We start from the raw sequence: 23,404 nt of genomic DNA on the forward strand, positions 1-23,404 counted from the left end.
CAAGTGACTATAGTCGGTCACCAGCCACCGAAATTGGGTCAAAAATTAAGAAAAATACTGTTGTTCCGCTTAGCTCTTTTCGAAAAGGATTGTAAATGCTACTGCAGTGACCAATTCTTCTTTTTTTTCTTTTTCTATAGTATAGACTATAGTCACCAGTCACAATATGTCATCTACACATGACAAGTGACAATAGTTAGTTAGTTAGTCACCAGCCATCGAAATTGTGCCAAAAATTAAGACAAATACTATTGTTCCGCTTATCTCTTCTTGAAAAGGATTGTAAATGCTATTGCAATGCTCACTTCTCCTTCTTCTTCTTATTCTTATTCTGTTCCATCCATTGGTTTCATCGAACCATCCTCACACCTTACGTCTTTCGTACATCTTTTTAACCCTTTCGCTATTACAGATAACTATAGTCACCAATCACGAGTTGCATGACAAGTGAGACTATAATCAATCACTATCCACCGAAATTGTGTCAAAAATTAAGACAAATGTTATCGTTCCGCTTATCTCTCTTCGAAAAGAATTATAAATGCTATTGCAATAGTCACTTCTTCTTTCTTCACTTTTTCTCCTTTTCCTTTTTTTACTTCCAAATGACTCGACACGAATCCTAAAAACTAAGTAACGTTTCTACCTTCGGTACAGCGCTTCATTCTACAAGAAGAAGGACTCACGTAGCGAAAGGGTTAATCCTTAAATCGGTGAATTTAATCTATCAATCTTACATTACGGTTTGGTTTCTCTGTTCGCAGGAAATATGTTTGGTGGTATTCTTCGGCGTGGAGTACCTGGTGAGGCTATGGAGTGCGGGCTGCAGGTCGAAGTATATGGGCTGCTGCGGCAGGCTGCGTTTCATACGGAAACCGATTTGTATCATAGGTGAGTGCGTTTCGGTAATGTACGTCTGGTCTCGGTTCAATTAGCCCTCCATGTCCGAGGGTTAATCCAATATTCGCGTTGGCCGATTGTCGCGGTTGGAATTAGACCGGGAATGCAATCTCTTTGTGTCGAAAGGCGAAACCTGTCCGGTGTCAAAACTGTTTGCCGGAATCTCCTGTCTCTGGCGATTTCATCGCTGCTGTTAGTTATCGACGCGCGATTGCTCCGAAATATCCGCTGATCAGGGCCGATCGAATATCGCGCCGGGATATTTCGCATTCGCGTTTCCACCGACATTTATCTGGTCTTGAAATTTCATCTGCCTAAACGCAGTTGGATGAGTTACAGTTCGTCGTGTATACACGTCCTCTGTGAAATTTTTGACGATGCTCGAAAAATGTTCATGTTTTTCTCGTGTTTCTCTTTTTTTCTGGTTCAGGTGCAATTGTAATTTAGCATTAACTGTGACGAGCTTCTGATTTTTCGCTGCGTTTATCCTGGTCGATGTTGTTTCATCGGAATTCGAGTATTTGTTTGTAATATTTAGAATGACTTTTTCGTTATTTTTATTTGTTTAGTTGAAAAATATGTGCAACTTGGAGATACTAGAGGGAGGTACACGAGTAGGAAAAAGGTTTAAAGAAATCAGATTTTAACACTAGGTTTACGGACGTTTTTGAATACCTATCTTTATGGACACCGGTCAGATTTACGATTTAAAGAAAACTACGTATTTTCTTAAAAAATAAGACCACTAGTTTAATTTAAAAACAATTACGATATTGACAAATTTAATACAAGTTGATTAAATATATTAATATTGTAATATTGGAGTAACTCATCCGTCAAATTGACGGGTCCCGTAAATTAGATTTTAATCAGACTTCTTTGAGATTGTTATATAGAAGTTCCTTTCGCAATTGAGTACAAAAATTTCGCACGAATTTTCCTATACAGTTGGATAAACCTTGATATTACCTTGTTACATACAAATTCATTTCGCGAAGTTTGCAAGAATTTTTCTTTAAGAATGCAAGTCTTAATAGGTAACGATGATACCAATTTTTTTGGTAATCGTGTAATCTTTTCGAATATATTATTGTTCTAACGATTGTTTTTCTCTGTGTTTGCAGATTTAATCGTGGTGGTGGCGTCGATGGTGGTGCTGTCAGTGGGAAGCAACGGTCAGGTGTTTGCCACTTCTGCCATAAGAGGCATCCGATTTTTGCAGATACTGCGAATGCTTCATGTCGATCGGCAAGGTGGCACGTGGCGACTTCTCGGCTCTGTCGTTTTTATTCATCGTCAGGTAAAGTATTATTTTAGATCAAAGTATATCAAAGTATTATTTTAGATAATAGAACGATTGCTAACAATCGAATTTCAAAATTAAATTTCCAATTCTCTCGTACAATTGAACCCCTTAAAATAAATCCATTAATCGCGTTTCGAGATAATTATTAGCTCTTCGTTTGGAAATAACTATTGTATCGAATCGAGCGTTGGTTCGTTTCTTTGACAAACGCGATTTTCGGTAGGACCGTCGAGAAACGGAAGATCATTCGATATAAAGTATTAAAGTGTTATTTTAGACAAAATACAGAACGATTAGTAACAATGGAATTTCAAAATTAAATTTCCAATTCTCTCGTACAATTGAACCCCTTAAAATAAATCCATTAATCGCATTTCGAGATAATTATTAGCTCTTCGTTTGGAAATAACTATTGTATCGAATCGAGCGTTGGTTCGTTTCTTTGACAAACACGATTTTCGGTAGGACCGCCGTGAAACGGAAAATCATTCGATATAAAGACTATTATTTTAGATAAAATACAGGACGATACTGACAATCGAATTTCAAAATTAAATTTCCAATTCTCTCGTACAATTGAACCCCCTTAAAATAAATCCATTAATCGCAATTCGGGATAATTATTAGCCGTTCGTTTGGAAATAATTATTGTATCGAATCGAGCGTTGGTTCGTTTCTTTGACAAACACGATTTTCGGAAGGACCGCCGAGAAACGGAAGATCATTCGATATAAAGTTAATCGGATCACTATCTGAATGGCTTGATTTTCAATCCCAATGACAAACAAGCCTGGATTGTTCGCGTAGCGGATAAATTGACCCCGATCCTTTGGCTCCTCCCTTCGTTGCTATTACGGGAAATAATATTGCCCGGGAAAATACTGCGTTCGTCAAACGTGAAATCGCTCTGTCCCGATCTCGTTAAACGCTCGTGATCCCTGTATTTTCCAGGAGCTGCTCACGACGTTGTACATCGGGTTCCTGGGTCTTATTTTCAGCAGCTACTTCGTGTATCTCGCCGAAAAGGATGTGGTCGGGCCCGATGGGAAAACAGATTTTTCCAGCTACGCGGACGCGCTATGGTGGGGAGTGGTGAGTGAATTTTTATTTCATTTTTTCAACAATGAATTTTAAACCGAACAATTTCAATCTCTTTTATTCATCGTGTAAGAATTTGTAATAGGTTCGTGAATCGAGTTTTGTGTATTTATATTGCTTTACTTGGGAGCAAATCAATTTTTAAAGCGAAAAATTTTTATTCTTCTCGATAGGTGTAATCCATTAGAATCGTAGAATTGTACAAACAATTTTCTTTTAAATCTAATCGCGCGTGTTTGGTCAGAAATTCATCGTGTAAGAATTTTTAATAGGTTTGTCAATTGAGTTTTGTGTGTTTATATTGGTTCCTTAGCGAGGAAATCAATTTTTTAAAGGAGAAAATTTTTATTTTTCTCGATAGGTGTATTCCGTTAGAATCGTAGAATTATAAAGATAATTTTCTTTTAAATCTAATCGCGTGTTTGGTCAGGAATTCACCGTGTAAGAATTTGTAATAGGTTCGTGAATCGAGTTTTGTGTGTTTATATTGGTTCATTTGCAAGGAAATCAATTTTTTAAAGGAGAAAATTTTTATTTTTCTCGGTAGGTGTATTCCGTTAGAATCATAGAATTATAGAAATAATTGTCTTTTAAATCTAATCGCGTGTTTGGTCAGGAATTTATTCAGAGTATCTGTCAGTGGTAGAGTTTAGATTGCAGAATTCGCTGTTAAATTAGTTGACAAAATAATTGGATACCAATTATATGAAGCACTAGGCAAGTTAATTTGGTCGAGTGTAATCGATAGGTTCGATTGCCTGAATGATACAGTTTAAATGGGAGGAAATATAAACACGGTAACTAAATGAATTTTATTTCGAATCATTCTTCAACGACCGTGAATTTAATAAGAAATTTCTACAACTTCTCTGCATCTTCCTCGGACTTGTAAATCTCATTCTTGAGAGCCTCGAGTACACCGTGTATTCTCGTCAAAGTAATTTGAATAAAATCCCGGATGGAAATTGAAACTGGTACGAGTCGTCCAAGTAGTACAACCTTTAAATAATTCAGCCCTCTACGATACTCTTCGAATACCTTCTAGATGATATAATATGAATAAATATCCAGGAAAGCTCTGCATAATTTTTCATAAACCTCATGAAAGTTGACGATTAATTCGATTTTTTTTTCCTTGCATCGTCAATTTTTCTAAGAAATATCCAAAAAATGGTTATGGTTGATATCCAACAAAAAGAATTATGGCTCATAATTACTCAAATACAGATGGCCTAAAATGAATAAATATTCAATAAAAATCCAAACAATTTTTCGACTTTCAACTCCATAAGGGTTGATAACACTGTCCACCACGAATTAAAAATTTTTGAATTTTTCTGAAAGAGTAGAAAATAAAATAAAATTTCTTTAACCACATTGTATTATAAGAACATTCGCATTTACTTATCGAATAACGAAACTTTCCAAATTACAAGTGATTCAGAGAAATTTCTAACAATCCTCTAAAAGTCACAGAAAATTTGACAATCTTTCTTCGAATCACGTCCATCACTAATCGCATTAATATCCATATCGCATCACGTAGAATTATCGAATAAAAATCAGTCAAATTCGACATTAGGGTTAATCATCGAGCCTCCAAGCTTCGCAACGTCCATCATGGTTTCACCAGACTATATATCCAATCTCATTGGCGTGGCTGCACTTAATAAATCTCATGATTCATCCTCATCATAAACTTTCTTTATCTATTGGGTTGTTCGGATAGTAATCCCTTTTCTTTCTTTTCTCTTCTTTTTTTTATGCGGTTGAAGTGTGAAGTTAGCGATGGAAAATTACAATTAGGTCCTCTATTCGGCTAAAACGAAATACCTTTCGAACAACCCAATACTTTGTATTAAAAGAACATTCGTATTAACTTATCGAATAACGAAACTTTCCAAATTACAAGTGATTCAGAGAAATTTCTAGTAAATCTTTAAAGACTTAACGATCTTTGAATCACGTCCATCATTAATCGCATTAATATCCGTATCGCAACACGTAGAATTATCGAATAAAAGTCAGTCAAATTCGACATTAGGGTTAATCATCGAGCCTCCGAGCTTCGCAACGTCCATCATGGTTTCACCAGACTATATATCGAATCTCATTGACGTGGCTGCACTTAATAAGTCTCATCCCCTCCCCCGTCATCCCTCGTTCGATTTCTATTAACGCCAATAATTAATTCGGACCACGGATTTCTGGCGATTCCGTGGAAACGAATGGAATCGAATCGAGCCGATCTACTCGATCGTACGGACGAGTGTTTATTAAGCGACGGCTGCTAATCGCTCGGAAAATATGTCTGTATTTATAGCCGTTGTCGAACGAGCAGCGAGGGACGGGGATCGATGAATCCGAGGCCGAGAATTTAAATGCGAGCTTGATTAACGTCGCCCCGCGGATTGCCGGCGTTCAACCGCTGTCCGATTTTCCAACAGACGGAAAATCGCTGGAGAGAATGAAAGAGAGAGAGAGAGAGTTCTGGGATTTTAGGTATCGTTGCCTCGCCGGGACGCTCCTCGTGGCTGAAAGAGACGCGCGGCGGAATTGAAATTTTAATTAGGTTGTTTTTCAATTTGCCGTTAATTACCGCGCCACCCAGCCGCCGAGAACCGGTTTTAATAAATTATCCGCCTAGCTGATGGCGATGAGGCAACGAATCGACGGTGAAATTTGGCTCTCCGCGTTTTTATCCTCGTTTCATCCTTTGTTGTCTTCGTTTGCGGGATTTCTGATGATCGATGCATCGATTTTACAAGCCTGCGTGGCTGTAATTTCTGCGGTATAATTCTGTAGTCCTTGTTTCGGTATTTCCTTTGTCTCATTTTCCTAAATAGTATAATTTGTTCAACGAGACGAGATGTAGACGAAAACAGGATCGTTTTCATAGTACCTGGACTCAATGATTGGGTCCTTAACCTATTCACTGCCAGGAACATTTAGAGCATTTTATTTTGCAATAGATTTTGCAATTCTACGTGGTTGTAATTTCAGCGGTCTAATTCTATAATTCTTGTTTCTGTATTTCCTTTGCTTCATTTTCATAAATAGTATAGTTTGTTCAACGAGATGAGATGTCGACGAAATCAGCATCGTCTTGGAATCAATGATTGGATCCTTAACCCATTCGTTGCTAGGAAAATTTAGAGCATTTTACTCGAAGCAAAGTTTTGCAAGTGATCGTTAGGTCGTGACAGGTTTGGTATTGACTTGGGTCGGGAATTTTCTGATCTGAAGGGTGAAAGAGATCTTTCGTTTCTTTCAATCGACTATGATTCCGAAAAGTATGACTTTTAGTGTCTCTGAAAATTTACAGAATTTTGCTTTAAGGATAAAAATTTTATTTCATAGGAATATTAAAGAAAAAGAAAGTTAAATGACATAAAATGACATTTTCCTTTTCTAATAATTCTTAATTCGAATGGCTATAAATTTATTCCGTGAAGCTCAAGAAAATAAACCACTTAACTGATCATGCAGAGATTGCAAACGGTATGGTTGCTTCGTTTATATTTTTTGCGAGTTTCTGATAGATTTTAATTAAATCGAGGATTTATTTTTGGTTCGATTAAAAGCAGCGTGATTTTGAAAACGAAAATATTTCTGAATTTTCCTGTGGCTTTGATAATGTAAATGGGCTATAATGGAGGTGGCTCCGGGACATTTTCTGTTTAAAAAATTTCCTCTGAATGTTTTATGGATAATTTAAAAACAAAAGGATTTCCGTTCGCGTTAACGAGGGGGAAATTGTTTTGCTTTTTTTTAGATTACCGTGACCACAATCGGGTACGGTGATGCTGTTCCACAAACGTGGATGGGGAAGATAGTCGCTTCGTGCTTCAGCGTTTTCGCTATATCCTTTTTCGCACTTCCAGCCGTAAGTATAATTCTATCTATATATCATAGAATTTTCCTTCCAATTCTAATCCCAATAAAAAGAATTTAGTAGATTATTGAATTATTAAAAGAATCGATAATAAGAGTAGTCCTATATATCTTGAATACTATCAATTCTATTTAAATATTAAAAAATATCATATAATATAAATATCAAAAATATTTCTATATTCTGACGTCAAGATACAAAAACACGAAACTCGAAATATCAGTGGTGAAATAAAATAAAATGAATAAAAATATAAGTAAGTCCAAGCTTCACACATTGTCGATCATCTATTTTTTTTCAAAATTTACTCGTGTCAATGGTCATTTCTTCGGAATTAGATGTGAAAATGAAATTTCTTTTTTATAGCAAAATAGACACAATTTTACAGCATTAACTCTTTGCACTCCTATGTTGAGCGTGACTCGATACGAGTTTTTACCTCAGGAGCTTTTTTGTCACTTGAATACTACAAATACAATAGTGTAAATAAAATTGATATTTAATAGATTTCGTTTCTTCTATTGTTTACTTAAATCACCCTACTTTTTAATCTAAGAAAATATCAAATAAAACAATTAAAAGCTTGGGACTTACTGATAACAGAATTAAGATATAATTCGGGGTGCAAAAGGTTACCCGAACGAAGCTGACGCGAAAGAAAAGCTCAGATCACGAGTTAACTCGTGACCCGTCAACATCGTGTTAAAATTTTCACATAACAATCGAAAAAAATAAATTACAATCGTAAATAACTACAGAAACCAAACGTTCGGTCGATAATCTTTAAACTTAATAACCTAAGTCACCTAAAATAATAGAAAAAATTTTCTTTTCCAGGGAATATTGGGTTCCGGTTTCGCGCTGAAGGTTCAGCAAAAGCAACGACAGAAACACTTCAACAGGCAGATACCCGCTGCCGCGATGTTGATACAATGCCTGTGGAGGTGTTATGCGGCCGACAAGGCCATCAACAGCGTGGCCACGTGGAACATCTACATCAAGGACCCAGCACCCACGGGACAGCCGTCCACGCCGTTGGGAAAGGTAAGCTCTCGCGATTTTTCGCCCGAGTTCAGTGGCAGTAGCTACTATAGCCGTTGATTGTTGTTGTTTCTAGTTGCTTACGGTGTTCCTCGGCTGTCTGATCGGACGCCGACGATTGCGATATTCGTTCTTTGCCGTTCTTTGCGCCGGGATCGTTTCAGTCATTTTCGCTTTCGATGACGGATCGTTCGGGATTACGCGACTGGCAATTCACTTGGCCTTCCGCTTTTGTTTCGCAGATCATGGTCAATGCTACTGTAAAATGTCATCTGTTATTTATTTATTCGGAATATTTATTGAGAACCTGTTCGCGTTAGAAGTTCCTGGGTTAATTATCTCGAATTATCGGATATTTATGCGGTCTCGTCGATTGCAGCACGAATTTGAAAGGGAAAAATCAGGAAAATAGGATGTTAACGCTAAACGTACCAAGAAATGACCCCTTTCAAAATTTACTTTAAAAATTTCTTTCGCTCATTTGAGTTACTGTAAAATGTCACAAGTCGATGTTGAGAATCTGCTCGTGCTAGGGGTTCCTGGGTAAATTACCTCGAATTATCGGATCCTTATGGGTTTCCGTCGATTTCAACACGAGTTTGGAAGGGAAAAGTCAGGAAAATAGAATATTAACTCTAAATGTAGCAAGCAGGCTCAAATGACCCCTTTTAAAATTTACTTAAAAAATTTATTCCGCTCATTTGACTTTTTTAAATTCTTTTATCATCTGATTATTCAATTTCTCCTAACTTATCTTTTACAGTGAAAAATCCTTTACCTTGTAGTAATTATATTCACGGTCAGAATAGGTAGGTGCAAAAGACCCGGTACGTTCAGCGTTAACACGGTTACAGAAATACGTGTTCATTTCAAACGTTTATTCAGAGACGAATTTTCATTCTGGTTTCTCATAGAATATCTTTCATTTGTATTCGATACAAATTTCGGACTTGTGTGGTATTGAATTGTTGTATATGTATTTGGTGGGTTATTTTATAATTCAGCGTGACATTTTTTTATTTTTTTATGTACATTACATAGCGTGTTCTAAATAGTAGTATATGTTGTTATACAATTATTTATGTATGTTAATAATCGTATACGTTTTGAATAGTAACTTGTGTTTACTTTTTCACTGTACACTTTTGAAAGTTCTGTACGTCCAAGACTGTGCTTTCGTAGATAAATTGAACGGAAACCATTTCTGGATGGGATAAGTGTCAGATACAAAGGCAAAAATCGCGAAGAATAGTTTGCCTCGCAATAGCAGCGGTCAAAGGGAATATATTTCATTGTTCGAACGTGAAATATCCGTATGAGATTTTTTACAGTAACATATATCCGTATCTGCGATAACAATGAAAAGAAGCGTCGAGTTAGTTTCCTGTTTTTCAGTTCTGAACGTTCCTTTGTCAGAATTGAAAGCTCGTCTGATTTCCCTGCCGTGTGTGGAACGGCGTGGCTCGTTTGATCTCGGTAAATTACACCGAATTTAGGGAATCCAGGTCGTACCAGTTGCGAAAGAAATTTTCCCCTTTTCCCTTCGTTACAGGGTCTGGCATTGATCATTGCTACCTTTCGCAAAGTAACCCTGCTGTTTTAATCCATTTTCGCGTACAATTCTAATTTCTAATCGATTCTAATTCCATTTTCTGTACCGTTTTATTCTCTACAGAACAGGTGTGAATGTTACCGAGATTATTCGAGTCGATGTGTACGAGGTATTTTTAAAATGGCGTTGGAAATTACACTCGCGATTAGGATCATTAAACGAGAAGTATTTTATTTTAATACATTCAGAAATATTTGAAAAATTATCGGTAATTTGTGTATGTATTGTACAAAGTACAATTCAAATCTGATTTATATTTTTAAGCTTTTTATAATTCGATGTAATTAACACGGTCAGGCATACCTGGACTTTGAAATGAAACAGAAATTATTAGATTCGGAATTGGCGTTTATGAAAGCTTGCAAATTATTCTTGAAAACATTGCGCTAAATTATTTTATTCTACGCGATAAAAAGCAATTAAGAAATAAGAGATAATTAGTCAGAATACTTTTATAGTTCTTACTGATTTTAATTTTCCAAATTATATACCGGATTTATATTTCTAAGTCAGACATACCTGGTCTTTGAAATAAAGTAGAAATTATCAAAGTTGCAATTGGCGTTTATGAAAGCTTGCAAATTATTCTGGCAAATATTTCGCTAAATTATTTTATTCTACGCGATAAAAAGCAATTAAAAAATAATTACTCAGAATACTTCTACGGTTCGTACCGGTTTGAATTTTCCAAATTATATACGTCGCAGATTTTCCAACGTCACTTTAAAATCAACCTGCTTCCATCAGAGTTCTCGTTCGAGTTTGGTATCGAAGATAGTAAACGTTGTTTCGACTGAAGCTACCTGTTGGCACGTTGATTCGCTGATTATCGTTGAACTCGCGAATGAATCCGCGAATTCCGCTGAAACCGGGACGAGGTATAAAACGAAGGGAATAGAAGAAAATAAAATGGAACGAAAAACGGGAGCGAAAGAAAAAAAAAAGAAAAAAGTAGGAAGCAAAAGAGAAAATCGCGAGTTGAGAGACACGCGAAATTCCGCTGCGATTTCGGTATCGATTGTCCCGGAAAATCATGCAGATAATTTGGCAGTGGATGGATGCAAGCAGAGAATGCGAATTTCTGCTCTGTGTTTTCAATGTGCCGTTCAATATCCGAGATATCATTATAAATGAGTGTTGCTCGTGATTATTCGTGTGTTGATGCAGTTTCAAATTACGCTTGGAAGCTTTTGTATTATTATATTATTCATTCTTTCCAGTTTCTCGAAATTCTCGCTTCTCTGTCGTTTTTTCAACCCCCTCTGTTGCCCCTTTCGTTCCGTTTTCGTTTAGAAAATGGAGATCTCATCGATCTTCATCCAGGAGATCGTTTGTCATTTAACGGAGCGTTAACTCCCGTTTCGTTCGCTGCAGAAATTTCTCAAACACGGTCTAATTTGCGGCGTAATCGAATCAGGGATGATTTTTTCTTATTCTCGCTTCTTTTTCTTTTTTTTTTTTATTTTACGCGAGGAAAAATTTCGGAGAAAATCGTTCCCGCGCGTGGAAATTATTTTAACGAAAAATTCGCGGTCCAGACGTGAGATTGATCGATAGCTTCGTAAATTCGTGACAGAAAATCGGTTTGGTTCATTGATTTATTTATTATTCTAAGGCGTGGAATTCGAAGAATTTCATTCCGGATTATTTTCATATCGAAAATTTTAGCTACTTCTTTCTCTCTTTCTTTAAAAGAAGAATAGTTTCGGAGGATATCGTTTCCGCGCGTAGAAATTTCTTTAACGAAAGAACTGAGACGAAAGATTGTTCGATAATTTTGTAGATTTATAATAGAAAATCGATTTGGTTTACTGATTTGTTTATTATTCTAAGATAAGGAGTTCGAAGAATTTCATTTCGGATTATTTTCATATCGAAAATTCTTGCTACTTTCTTCCTTTCTTTATTTCTTTCGTTCTTTTTTTCTTTCTTTCTTTCTTTTTTTCTTTATTTCTTTATTTCTTTCTTTCTTTCTTTAAGCGAGGAAAAATTTCGAAGAAAATCGTTCCCGCGCGTGGAAATTTCTTTAACTAAAAATTAGCGGTCGAAACGTGAGATTGATCGATAGCTTCGTAGATTTGTGACAGAAAATCGACTTATTTCATTGATTTGTTTATTATTCTAAGACGAGAAGTTCGAAGAATTTCATTTCGGATTACTTTCATATCGAAAATTATTTAATATTCTTCCCTTTGTGAAACGGATTTTATATTTGTCTAGTACTCGGACTATTTTTTCCAACTCGAGAAAGATCTCTCCGTATTTCTCGGATCACACAGGCATAAATTTAATAACTGTAAAATATTGAATCGCGAGATATTCAGTACTCGGAAGTGCAGGAAATTTGATTACGAAAGTTCGAAATTTGCCTCACTTTAAAAACTAATTTAAAGTAATTCCCAAGTTATGGTTTACTTTTCTCAAGACACTGTAAGGAAAGTTTATAATAGTAGCGCGATGAAAGAAAGGCTAATTAGAATTTTATTTTCCTGATTTTTCTTAACTCTTTTCCTTTTCGTGTAAACGCTGCTGGAAATATTCATTACTTTCGATCTCCAGGGTTTATTTTTTATTTCAAAAAAATGATCTCTCGTTCGATTACGCTGTGAAATTGAATCGTTTGTAAATTTCCATATCGAATACCTGGTTATTTATGTGAATGCTTAGTTATTTATTTATTTTATATTTCTTTATACTTTCTCTTCGTAGTGTATCATGCAACGTTTTATAAAAAGAAGATCTAAAGGAATCGTCCTTTCATTTCTCCACGATATCTACGTTCTCTCGCGGAACTTGCTTTCAAAACTTCGATCGATTGTACCTGTTATGCAAATCGCTTCTCGCAACTGTTGTTAAAAAAGAGATAGAGAGGGAGAGAGAGAGAAAAAAAGAGAAAGAAATATTAACTTTCGAGTCTAGTGATCGACGTGACTGAATTTAGATTGTATCATATACTCGTGTACATATATAAACTCCAGACAAATGTATAAATATTGTATATAAAAGTTCTCTTCTGAATCGCATTCGTTCGTGATATGTTCGTATTTCGATTTCTTTCATTATTAATATTCTTTGACAGCTGAATTAGTTGCTAGTTTCTTTCTTTTAGCATATATCATTTAGCAGCAGTACGATTATTTTGCTTGAACGATTTCATTCGCTGATACTTTACGCAAGTTTTCCTCATTTCTGCTAATCTGCCATCGAACACAGTGCCCGTAAATTTCAAAAAGAATTTCATATCGAAACGTATCGAATCGTTGCTTGAAAGAAGGGTTAATTCGGCGAATAAACAGTTCTCAAATTCGCGAAAAAGATATAATTATTTTTATAAATTTCTTTGCAAATATATGCATATTCGAGATAAATGAGAATCGAGGTTCAAGTTAAGTGTATTTATATTACAAATTAACAGGAAAAATTTTGGATATTTCAAAGGAAGAGTACGAGTTCGAAATATCTAAAATTTTCGGAGAAAAAATTCGTCGACACACGCGGATCTTTAAAAAAAAGAAAATAATACTAAGAAATCAAAAGAAAAGAGAATAAACAATTAATAAAAATACTACTTGAGGAATATCGGTATCTCTCTTATCTTATAAATTAACAGGGAAAATTTTGGATATTTCAAACAAAATTTAAGAATTGGAAATATCCAGAATTTTCGGGTAAAAAATTCGTCGGCACACTCGAATCTCTAAAAAAAGAAAATAATACTAAAAAAATCAAAAGAAACGAGAATAAATAATTATAAAAAATTCTTCTCGAGGAAGATCGGTATCTCTCGCATCTGCTGCCAAAAAATTCGCGCGAATACACCCCATTCGTCTTCGCTAATTTCTTTTCCGTCCTTTCTTCTCTCATATCCGTTTCACCCGTCGCGATTTCTATTAATTCCATTTATATAATGTATATAAAATCAGCGCTCGTTTGACACGATATATATAAAATGTACCTGATATATATTTCAGTTGATTTGTGTAAAGAAGATGGTATGTAAAGGCTATTTAGATTTATTTCAATTTTTACTCTTTTGCATGTTTATTTATTTACCAATTATTATTCACATTTCTTTGTCACGTGACGGGAACGTGTCGCGTTTTCCGGAACCACCTGCCCACACACGAGTCTGTTCAATGTTCCGGTCCGAAATTTCGCCGATATATACCTCTGATGATCACCTTTTAGCTTCCAACAATTCACAGAAACACACGCGAAATATCCACGTATACAAAAGCCGAAGATATATATCCAATTTTCGGACATCTCACTTCCGATTTATTATCGTCTTACGTTCATCGAAAAAAAGGTCGTTAACATTTGATTTACGTTTACCCGAATTTGCAGTCTCATCGAGTCGAAATACGCGTTCATCGTCCCGAAAAGTGAGCAAAAGAAAAATTCGATCGAATACGCTTTCCAGCGATTCGAAGCAATTTGCATCGATCACTGCGACGAGTAATTAGAACACTCGGTGGTCGTGTATATCGCGTTCGTTTATCGCTGTTGTTTCGAAAATCAAGTATCGAAGAAGGCAAGACGCGATGATTGGCAAGCCTAATTAGCGCGAGTGATTAATCGACCAAAGGACTCGTTTACTCGACGTATATTTATATAATATTTACGCTCATTTCTCTATGTGTCTGTATTATTGTGTTTTCGTTTTCTTTCCTCATTTTTTTTCTTCTTTCTTTCCTTTCGTTCTGTTATTTTCTATTGCACTTAACCAAGCTTCGTCTCACCATTTGAATTTCCGAAAGTGACGATGATCTGTGCTATGCAACGTGGTTTCATTGTGTTTACGTATTTATCGTGCATGCGCTTGAATTCTCTGTGTGTCCTGCGTTTTACGATATATGTGGGTTTTGCTTACACGTACAGGGTGTTGAGAAGGTCGAGGATATTTCCGCCGAGTCGCTTCATAGATCGTACACTTGTCTTGACTCGTTTTACTTTTTTTTTCACTGTAATCTGTTAGGTACAGAAGCGAGTAGAGAGTTTCGCGACACCGCGTGTGTTAATTTTAAAGCTTGAAGCTTCGTGTGAGTAATTTATTGGCAATCGCTTTAGTGTTTCAGTGGAAAGTGTCTGGTCGAGTTTGCTAGGTTGTGTAATATTGCTTAACGATCATAAGCTTCGAGGTAAATTCCTTCGTTTATTTTTTTCTTTTTTTTATTATCTATTTACTTTTTAATCTTAATTTGTCTTTTCATATTATTTTCTGCTTTCGTATGGGTAAATATAATCGTAGTGACTTTTATATTCTGTATCTTATATATTTTAAGGATCTATATGAAAGAGAATACGATTGATGGTGTTAAATTTGAAAAAAGAAATAAAATTGAAGGAACAGTTTTATAGGTCAGAAATAAAAAAAGACTCGTACGCTCAGGTAATTTTACATTTTTCTGTAAATGTGACAAGTATTCTTGATATTGTTGACATCCTGTACGTACAACGTGCATCGAGAACGACGAGAAGGACTCTGCTTAGGAAATATCGTAAATAAAACGTCTTTTATTCTAATTTGTTAAGCGTTATCCGGTTTAATTGTCAATCGATAACCGATAACGACAAGGAACCGGGAAATTCTTCGTTTCCTCTTAGAAATTTAGTAGAATTCGAACGAAGTCGCGGCGAGTTTCGGCCGACCGCATATCAACTAATCAAAATTCATTATACGCGGAATGGTCGATCGGAAACCACATTTCAGTCGATTGAAATTCAACGCGTTATAACATCCAACTTCCAACCGCATTTCGATTGATCAACATTTATATACCGGGCAATTTCCGCCGTGGAAACCGCGTTTAGACGCACGCGACGGTATTTTTAAAGTGATCAAGCGTCGAAATGTCGCGACGCGAGCGGCATTTCGGGAAAAGTCTCCGCGAGCAGAGTCGTTTCGTCGTCGATTTTGATGCTACGATATACGTGTGGCCGTTTTATTTTCGCATCAGCCTGTGCAAGCAGAGAGACAGACGCGTCGCGGCGCTCGCCGAGGAAGAGAATTTACGCTCGCCGGCTGTTCACTTCTCTCGATTCGTTCCCAAGAACCGGAAGCCCGAGTCAAAGAGACAATCATTTCTACCTAATACCCTCTCTAACCTGTCTTTAATTCCAAATAAATACCGAATCGTAATCAACCGGAACACCCAACTAACATATAAGTAATTAATTCGAAACTATCGAACGGAAAATTTATTTGCATCGAGAAGATCTAATTTATGAGAAAAGGAACGAGAGAATAGAATACATCAGTGTTCACTCTCTCCATTCATTCCTAATAATCTAACCCAAATCTAATATCCTCCCTAACCTGTCTCTAATTCTAAATAAATATCGAATCTTAATCAACCGAAACACCCAACTAACATATAAGTAATTAATTCGAAACTATCGAACGGATAATGTATTTGCATCGTGAAGATGTAATTTAAGAAAAAAAGAAACGAAAGAATAGAATATATCAGTGTTTACTCTCTCCATTCATTCCCAATGACCTAACCCAAACCTAATAAACAAATAAAAGTAAAAAACAAATAAAAAGATAGAGATATTGAGATAATAATTTCCTTTAATTTCTATTCCTATTACAAACAAGTTTCGCGATGCTTTTGTGAATTATCCTCTGATTTTATTTAGTTGTACATCAGATAATTTCAGCATCGGATTTTCTAGCTTTTCCTTTTTTTTTTTTTCTTTTATTTAGGAAAATTCCAGTTATTGTATATAGGTTTCGTTTTGGTATATTGGTTCGTCGGGGATTCTTCTTTGGGTTATAAACGCGATACAGATTCTGAGATAATAATTTCCTGTAATTTCTACTCGTATTACAAAGATACTTCTATTACAAAATCCTCTTCAGAGCCACATAAGCGACAGTTAACAACCAACCCTGCGGAGAGACGGCAAAAACTTTCCTGTCATTATAATCACTCGAACGATTTCGAATTTCCAATTAATATCGCGTATGAAATACGTGTCCAATTAATATCCAATTAACACCGCGTGTGCAATTATAACCCTTTGCGGTCGTATCCGGTCTCAAACATCACAGCGGAGAACCATACTAATCTCGTATTACATTAACTTTTATATCGGTTTTAACTTCTAATCAAAAAACATAAGCTCCTAAGAAACCTTCTCGCTAATAAATACTATGCTTTTTTCAATTACACATAAAGAAATCTAGTATAAACAAAAACGGTCTCTAAAGTTTACAAGAGAATTAATATTGTTTTTCTTTCATAATCCTGCATCCTACATACTTCTGTTTCGTCAACGAAAATTATATCCTATCATCATAACACCTGTGTATAAATTTAACCCTTTGAAGACGAATGTCATGATATACGTATAAATATTTTTATTTTTCAGAGCGAAAACTGCGTGGAATATAACGAAAAACAACTTTAGCATCGTCATCGATGTTTCATTTCCATTTTCATCTTTTAATTCCGAAAATTTCCCTCGGTTTCATATTTTTATGTATCGTTAACTTCGTTTCTCGTTCCCAAAGGGGAGGGGATACGTCCGCAAAGGGTTGATACGTCCGCAAAGGGATAAATTCCCATCGGTTTGTCTCGAAATTTTATCTTCGATCTTCGTCAATCCGATTCACCCCGATTCATCCCGAATGACAAAGCTGGCGCATAAAAATTTCGCGAGTCAACAGGCTGCGTCGATTATTTAAATTCCACTCTCCTGGTTTCCTTTTCGTGATCTTCCTTAAGCATTGCTTAATCCGCAGAGCCTAAAATATGACGGTAACTCGGAGTTTATGTTGCCGGCCCCGAAAGCAGGTTTTTCAAACCGATGCTGACCCAGTTTCGTCATTCGTGCCCGGAAACTCGTTTCATTTTCGGCGTAACCGACAAAAAATTCGATAAACCTGAAAAGCAGAGAGGAACGGATTCATCGTCGCGGCTCTTCTTTTATCTTACCGTAAACAATTCGTTTTTCTCCATTTTTATTTTTTTGTTTTTCGCCCACCTTCACGCGTACGACAATTGCAATCCTTCGAATGACGCAATAAAATGTCACGAATTTCAAACGAGTTTCCGGCATTCCTTTAATTAATTTCAAAAAGTTTTCAAGCTACCATTTTCCCTTATTGTTTTCTCCTTTTCTCTCTCCTTTTTCGTTTATTTAAAGGACACGTAATTAAATTTTCATCACGGTTAAACTCAGAGACATAATTTAAACGATGAGACACGTTATCGATACCGTGCCATTTCCAAAAATTCGCAATCTCTCGAGCAAAGTGTTTCAGGAAACGTTGAGACGAGTTGGAAATTAAAATCAGAAGCGATTAAAAGCGGTACAGTTCATATGCCGTTTAAAATTTTCCTCGTTCGAACTAATGGTTCAGAATTGGCCACTCGGATGAGCATAAATGGACTAAAATGTTTCGGATAAATCACCAGTCACGAGTAACTCGTTTAACGATCGCGTTATCGTCATAGCGCTTAACGTTTTGCACTCGCAGACTTTTTCGTTACGGTAAAATAGCAATTCGAAGATTTTCCGTATAAATCATAAAAGAAGGAAATGAAAAATCGTAGGTAAATTTACACATGGAACTATTTCACTTTGACATGTCACGCGTCGTTGCGTTATTTAAAATTTCACGTATTTATTAACACTAGGTTTACGGGGGTTTATTGTATTCTTATTTCTGCGAACACCCGTCAGATTTACGGTAAAGAAAACTACATATTTTCTTTAAAAAACAAGCGATGAGTTTAATTTGAAAACAATCGTAATATTAACAGACTTAATACAAGTTAATTAAATCTGTTAATATGGTATAATTGAAGCAACCCATCCGTCAAATTCACGGGTCCCGTAAATCTAGTGTTAACACTAGGTTTATGGGGGTTTTTTGTATACCTATTTATATGGACATCCATCAAATTTACGGTAATGAAAATCGCATATTTTCTTTAAAAAACAAACGATTGGTTTAATTTGAATAGAATCGCAATATTAACAGACTTAATATGAGTTAATTAAATCTGTTAATATCGTATAATTGAAGCAACCCATCCGTCAAATTCACGGGTCCCGTAAATCTAGTGTTAACCTCGATCATTAGAATTCGATTAAACGGCAAGCTTTTGATTTTTGATTTTCCTATTTGCCATTTAGCTGTTACGAATGTTCCTCCTGTTACCTACGTGTATTAGATCATATTAACATTTTTCGTTACATTTTATAAACTATATCGATGAGATAACGTCTTCGTCAAAGAAATAGGAAGAAATCGTAGAAAAAAATGTCGACTAAATTGTTTCATAATATTTAAAGGTTTATTCGACGCACACGCGTATATTTTTCAATAGATTTTAGAGTAAAAACCGTGACTAATTTACGAGATGACCAGATATTTCCATCGAGATGTTACTCGCGTTATCTCGAAATTTTCTAATCAATCCTCGAGCCAGGAAGAACGCTGAGCGTGCAATTTGATAGCGTTTAGGGATTTCGAGGGAAGATCGTATCGTTTTGGAATAGTGTTCCCACATTTCGCCGGCATTGCAACCTCATCAAGAGTCTGATACGCTATCAATATGTCATCATCTCTGCGCGCTAATAATCAACGAGGAATCTCTCGTGGCGGGCTAGAACCGTATGATTAATCTGATCGAAACTGAAATTGCAAGGACTCTGCCCAATTACTACCGGAGTGTGCCCGTTTACTTTTACAAACGCATAGTTGCCGGTGAGATATAGAGTTGATCGTGCATTCGATCGAATCCTAAAGAGGATCTACGAGTGAAAACAGCAAGAAAATCGAGATAGACATGAAATCCGTGATCCTAGGGGCTCGGAGACCTGGAATCGTATTATTTCCAGGTCCTGGGACTTTGATCTTCGGTATCGCGGTATCAAAGGATTCGGGATAAACCGCAGAGACCACTAAATGAAAGGAATGCACCACGGCATACCGTGAGACACGGATTCAAAAATATTGCGGTCCTCGGACCTCGACCTTCGTTACGACCATCATTCGCTACGATCTCGGTCTTGCGATCTTGCAATCGTTGAACGAGGAATCGGTCATTAACAAATCACCAAATCGAAGCATCGAAGCAGTGATGGTAGCTGTTGAGATTCACGCTAATTATTCCTCAAAGCTAGACACACGGAAACCCGACGCAAGCACTTTATACTTCTCTGTGCCCGGAAAATTACAACCCAATTCGGACTATCGAGAAAAATTCGTGAAAAATAAATACTCATCGAGATAATCTCCTAACGATATCAGCTTCAACCTTACCAACTATTCTTCCAATCTAGATACCTATGAACTCGACGCAAGCCCTTTCTACTCCTCTGTGCCCGGAAAATTACAAACCAACTCGGACTATCGAGGAAATTTCAGGAAAAATAAATACTCCTCTCGATAATCTCCAAACGATATCACCTTCAATCCTACCTTCCTTCAATTTCTTCAATCTAGACACCTGTGAATCCAAACCTAATCCCTTTCTCCTCCTCTTTATCCCGAAAATTACAACCCAACTCGGACTAACGGGGAAAAATGGCGTAGAACATGGCGAGCGTAAGTTCTCGACGCAGAAGTGTACGGGGTATGGGGGAATAGGGAGCTTTTCAGATGGATCCGTGCTCGGGGCCGAGCTGTGGCGCTCGCTAGTAGGGATAGTGCATGTTGTGTTCGACGTGTGTTGTAATGGGAGGGCACCGGGGGTTCAGTCTCTGATGATCCAGGTGGCAAAGAAGGCGAGCGTACTGAAGAGGCGGAAGTCGAGGAACCGGATGGACGTGCAGCAGCAGCAGCAGTCGCTGCCGCCGGTCACCATATCCGGCGGCGTGTCCAGCGGCGCCGCTACCGGCGACGCTGCCGGCCAGAACGACAACCAGAGGATGGACAACGAGGGTGACGTTATCTTCTACATGGAGGAACCCAAGGCTGGCACGCCTAATCGTGCTAGGCGCGACAACCGGTGAGTCCACTCATCCCTTTTTCTTTTCCCTTCTTTTTTTTTTCTTCTTTCGCTTTCGTCGACGGTAGAGAACCGATGTTGAAAGAGGATCTATAGTTCCACGATCTCGTGGAATCGTGAAATTAGAATAGAGGACGGATGTCGAATCTGCCGCGAAAGGATCTGTAGAGCGACGATTCGTGAAATCGTGAAGTTAGAGCAGAGGATAGATGTCGAATCTTGCAAAAAAGGATCTATAGATTTCGCAAAACCGTGAAGTTAGAGCATAGGTCTTCCACTATCCTATAATATACGCGAGTCGCTCAGAATATGAATTTTTTAATTTTTGGTCATTTTAACGGAGTAAGTAATATTCTTTTTAGTTATTAACTCCTTGCCATACCCTACTATTTAATTCGGAGAATTTGGGCCCAATCGAATGGTGCGGGATAGAGCCAAGCGGTGGAGATTCGAGTGTCGGAACTATCCCGGGTCTTACGTAGTATAGTTGACAACATAATAACGAATTCATATGATTTTTATGAAGTATTAACTTTTAAACGTAACGTTTCAAAATTTGAGCTCAATGGAACCATTAGTTTACGAGTTACACTAATTTAAGTGAAGCTCCTTTTTGACACCTATAAACAATGGAAAAATTTAAATTTCTTGTGTTGATAGAGCATTTCTTTTTGGTGATTTACATTCCGACAAAAGTCCTGATTCGAGATTAAAACCACCATTACGAGTCAAACTCGTGACATTTTGGTTGGGTTCAAAATTCTCGTCACGAGCCAGACTCGTGAAAGAATAGTAAACGGTTAAAGAATTCGCGTTCTTGAAAAAAGAAAGCGTTTTTAATTTTCTCGATTTCCGTTTTCCGGACTCGACCGCATTGGCTTGCAAGCGACTCGTGTGTATCTGACCTGGATAATTTTCGATCACGCGAAAGATTATGCGAGACTAGGCCAGTTTGTCACGGATTCGACATCTGATCCGTAGGAGGTAGTGTCGGTGTAAAAAATCGGAAATTAAATCGCGTTGAATATTCCCGAGGCTTTGATTAATCGTTCTTGCCAGCACGTCTGACTGCATAAACGTATGCAAATTCCGGGATTGCTTTTAAAACGAACGAACAGTCTACTTCGTTTTCGACCGAATGATCGTTAATAGGAAAAATTTCATGGATAGGCGAGATTTGACTTTGTCATAATGCCTCGGAATAAATTCATTACAATGCAACCACGTATGTTCGAGCAATTCGGACAAAATAATCCGAATAACGAGCTCATTCCTCCAGCGAGGATTTACCAACCCTATTCTTCGATAATTTCGCGTTCCGATAATAGGAATTGCCGCTCGGATAACCAAATGCGAATTCCATCCACTTCGTTTTAACCGAAACTTCCACCTCTGTATCGCCTTTCATAAAAATTTCCTCGCCATTCGCGAAACGATATTAAATTCATGCGAATAATTTCTGAACTCTCGAAAATTCCATTTTTAATATATATAATATATACAATTTTTAATCGTATTTTATATAAATTTTTAATCACAATTTCGAGGGATTTATAAATTATTGGTACAACTTCAAACTGTTAGCTTTGTTGCGTTTAACAGAATTGGCGACTAATAATAAATAATTAATTTTAATATTTCCTGGTTACCGAAGTAATTAGTAATTTTCAGTCGAGGTAGACGTATTTTAGTAATTTTTATTTAAATGGTACGATGTGATGGAGATTTGTAATTCTACGCTTGCCAATATTTGCTAAATAATTTCTCTAATTAATATCTAGACATTTCTTGCTATTGAAGCTTCGTCTGAACAGTAAATCGCTTAATAAATATATTTTGCTAGTCTTCCGTCGTTAATTATTTCCAATTTTTGAATTAAACAATTTAACAGATCGTAGTAAATTTATAGTAATTTCGTAGTTATCCAGGATTTTATCTGGAAATTGCAAAGCAGAGCATCGATGCAGAGTGTCGTTCCACTCAGAATTACCCTCGCTCGGCCTAAAATACTTCTATAATTTTCAATATTACACCGTTACCGAATAAACTTCCGGGAATCGCGTTGAATTTCGAAATAAACTCCGGCCGGTTGTATTAAATTTGCAAATGGAGTTTCTACGAGCCGCGTGGAGTTTCGGAATAAGGTCTCGAGGACTCGTTGAATTTTTAACTAAGCCCTCAGAGACACTGTCCAATTTCCAAATGGAATCCCACGGCCGAATTTCCCGGCGAATATTAAAAGATTCAACATTTTTCTATCAGCCTCCGCTGGGTCCGATCTCGTCCTCGTTATTTATATTTTCCGAATTATCCGTGTTTATTCCTTCGCAATTTTCCCTCTGCAATTCTGCGTCACCGATTTTCGCGACGTCATCGTCACTCGCGAGTATCCCGCGAAAAGAAACGCGAATTCTTAGCTGTAAAGAGTCGCAGGTAATTTGCATACTTGACGTCGATGGCGCGGTTGCAACTCCATTTTGAAGTTTCACGATTTACGGAAACTCTAACCCCGCGCTATAGCAGCGAGCCTTCAATCTCGTCGGGACGCTAGAGATTTCCCGTGGAAACTTTTCAACAGT

The 23,404-nt window shown here is 36.9% G+C and overlaps 1 protein-coding gene across 1 annotated transcript; it reads left to right on the forward strand.

Moving 5' to 3' along the window:
• Window positions 1-764: 764 nt before the first annotated feature.
• On the forward strand, window positions 765-20,829 carry LOC143221496 (potassium voltage-gated channel subfamily KQT member 1-like; the record flags this gene model as incomplete). Its single annotated transcript, XM_076446929.1, has 7 exons — window positions 765-891; window positions 2,025-2,200; window positions 3,158-3,298; window positions 7,080-7,190; window positions 8,037-8,243; window positions 13,824-13,844; window positions 20,575-20,829. Coding segments are annotated over 7 exons (1,038 nt in total), but the record flags the coding sequence as incomplete, so codon positions are not given.
• Between the last annotated feature and the right edge of the window lie 2,575 nt (window positions 20,830-23,404).

Source organism: Lasioglossum baleicum, unplaced genomic scaffold, assembly GCF_051020765.1.
Source record: "Lasioglossum baleicum unplaced genomic scaffold, iyLasBale1 scaffold2524, whole genome shotgun sequence".
In the NCBI taxonomy this organism is placed as follows: Eukaryota; Metazoa; Arthropoda; class Insecta; order Hymenoptera; family Halictidae; genus Lasioglossum; species Lasioglossum baleicum.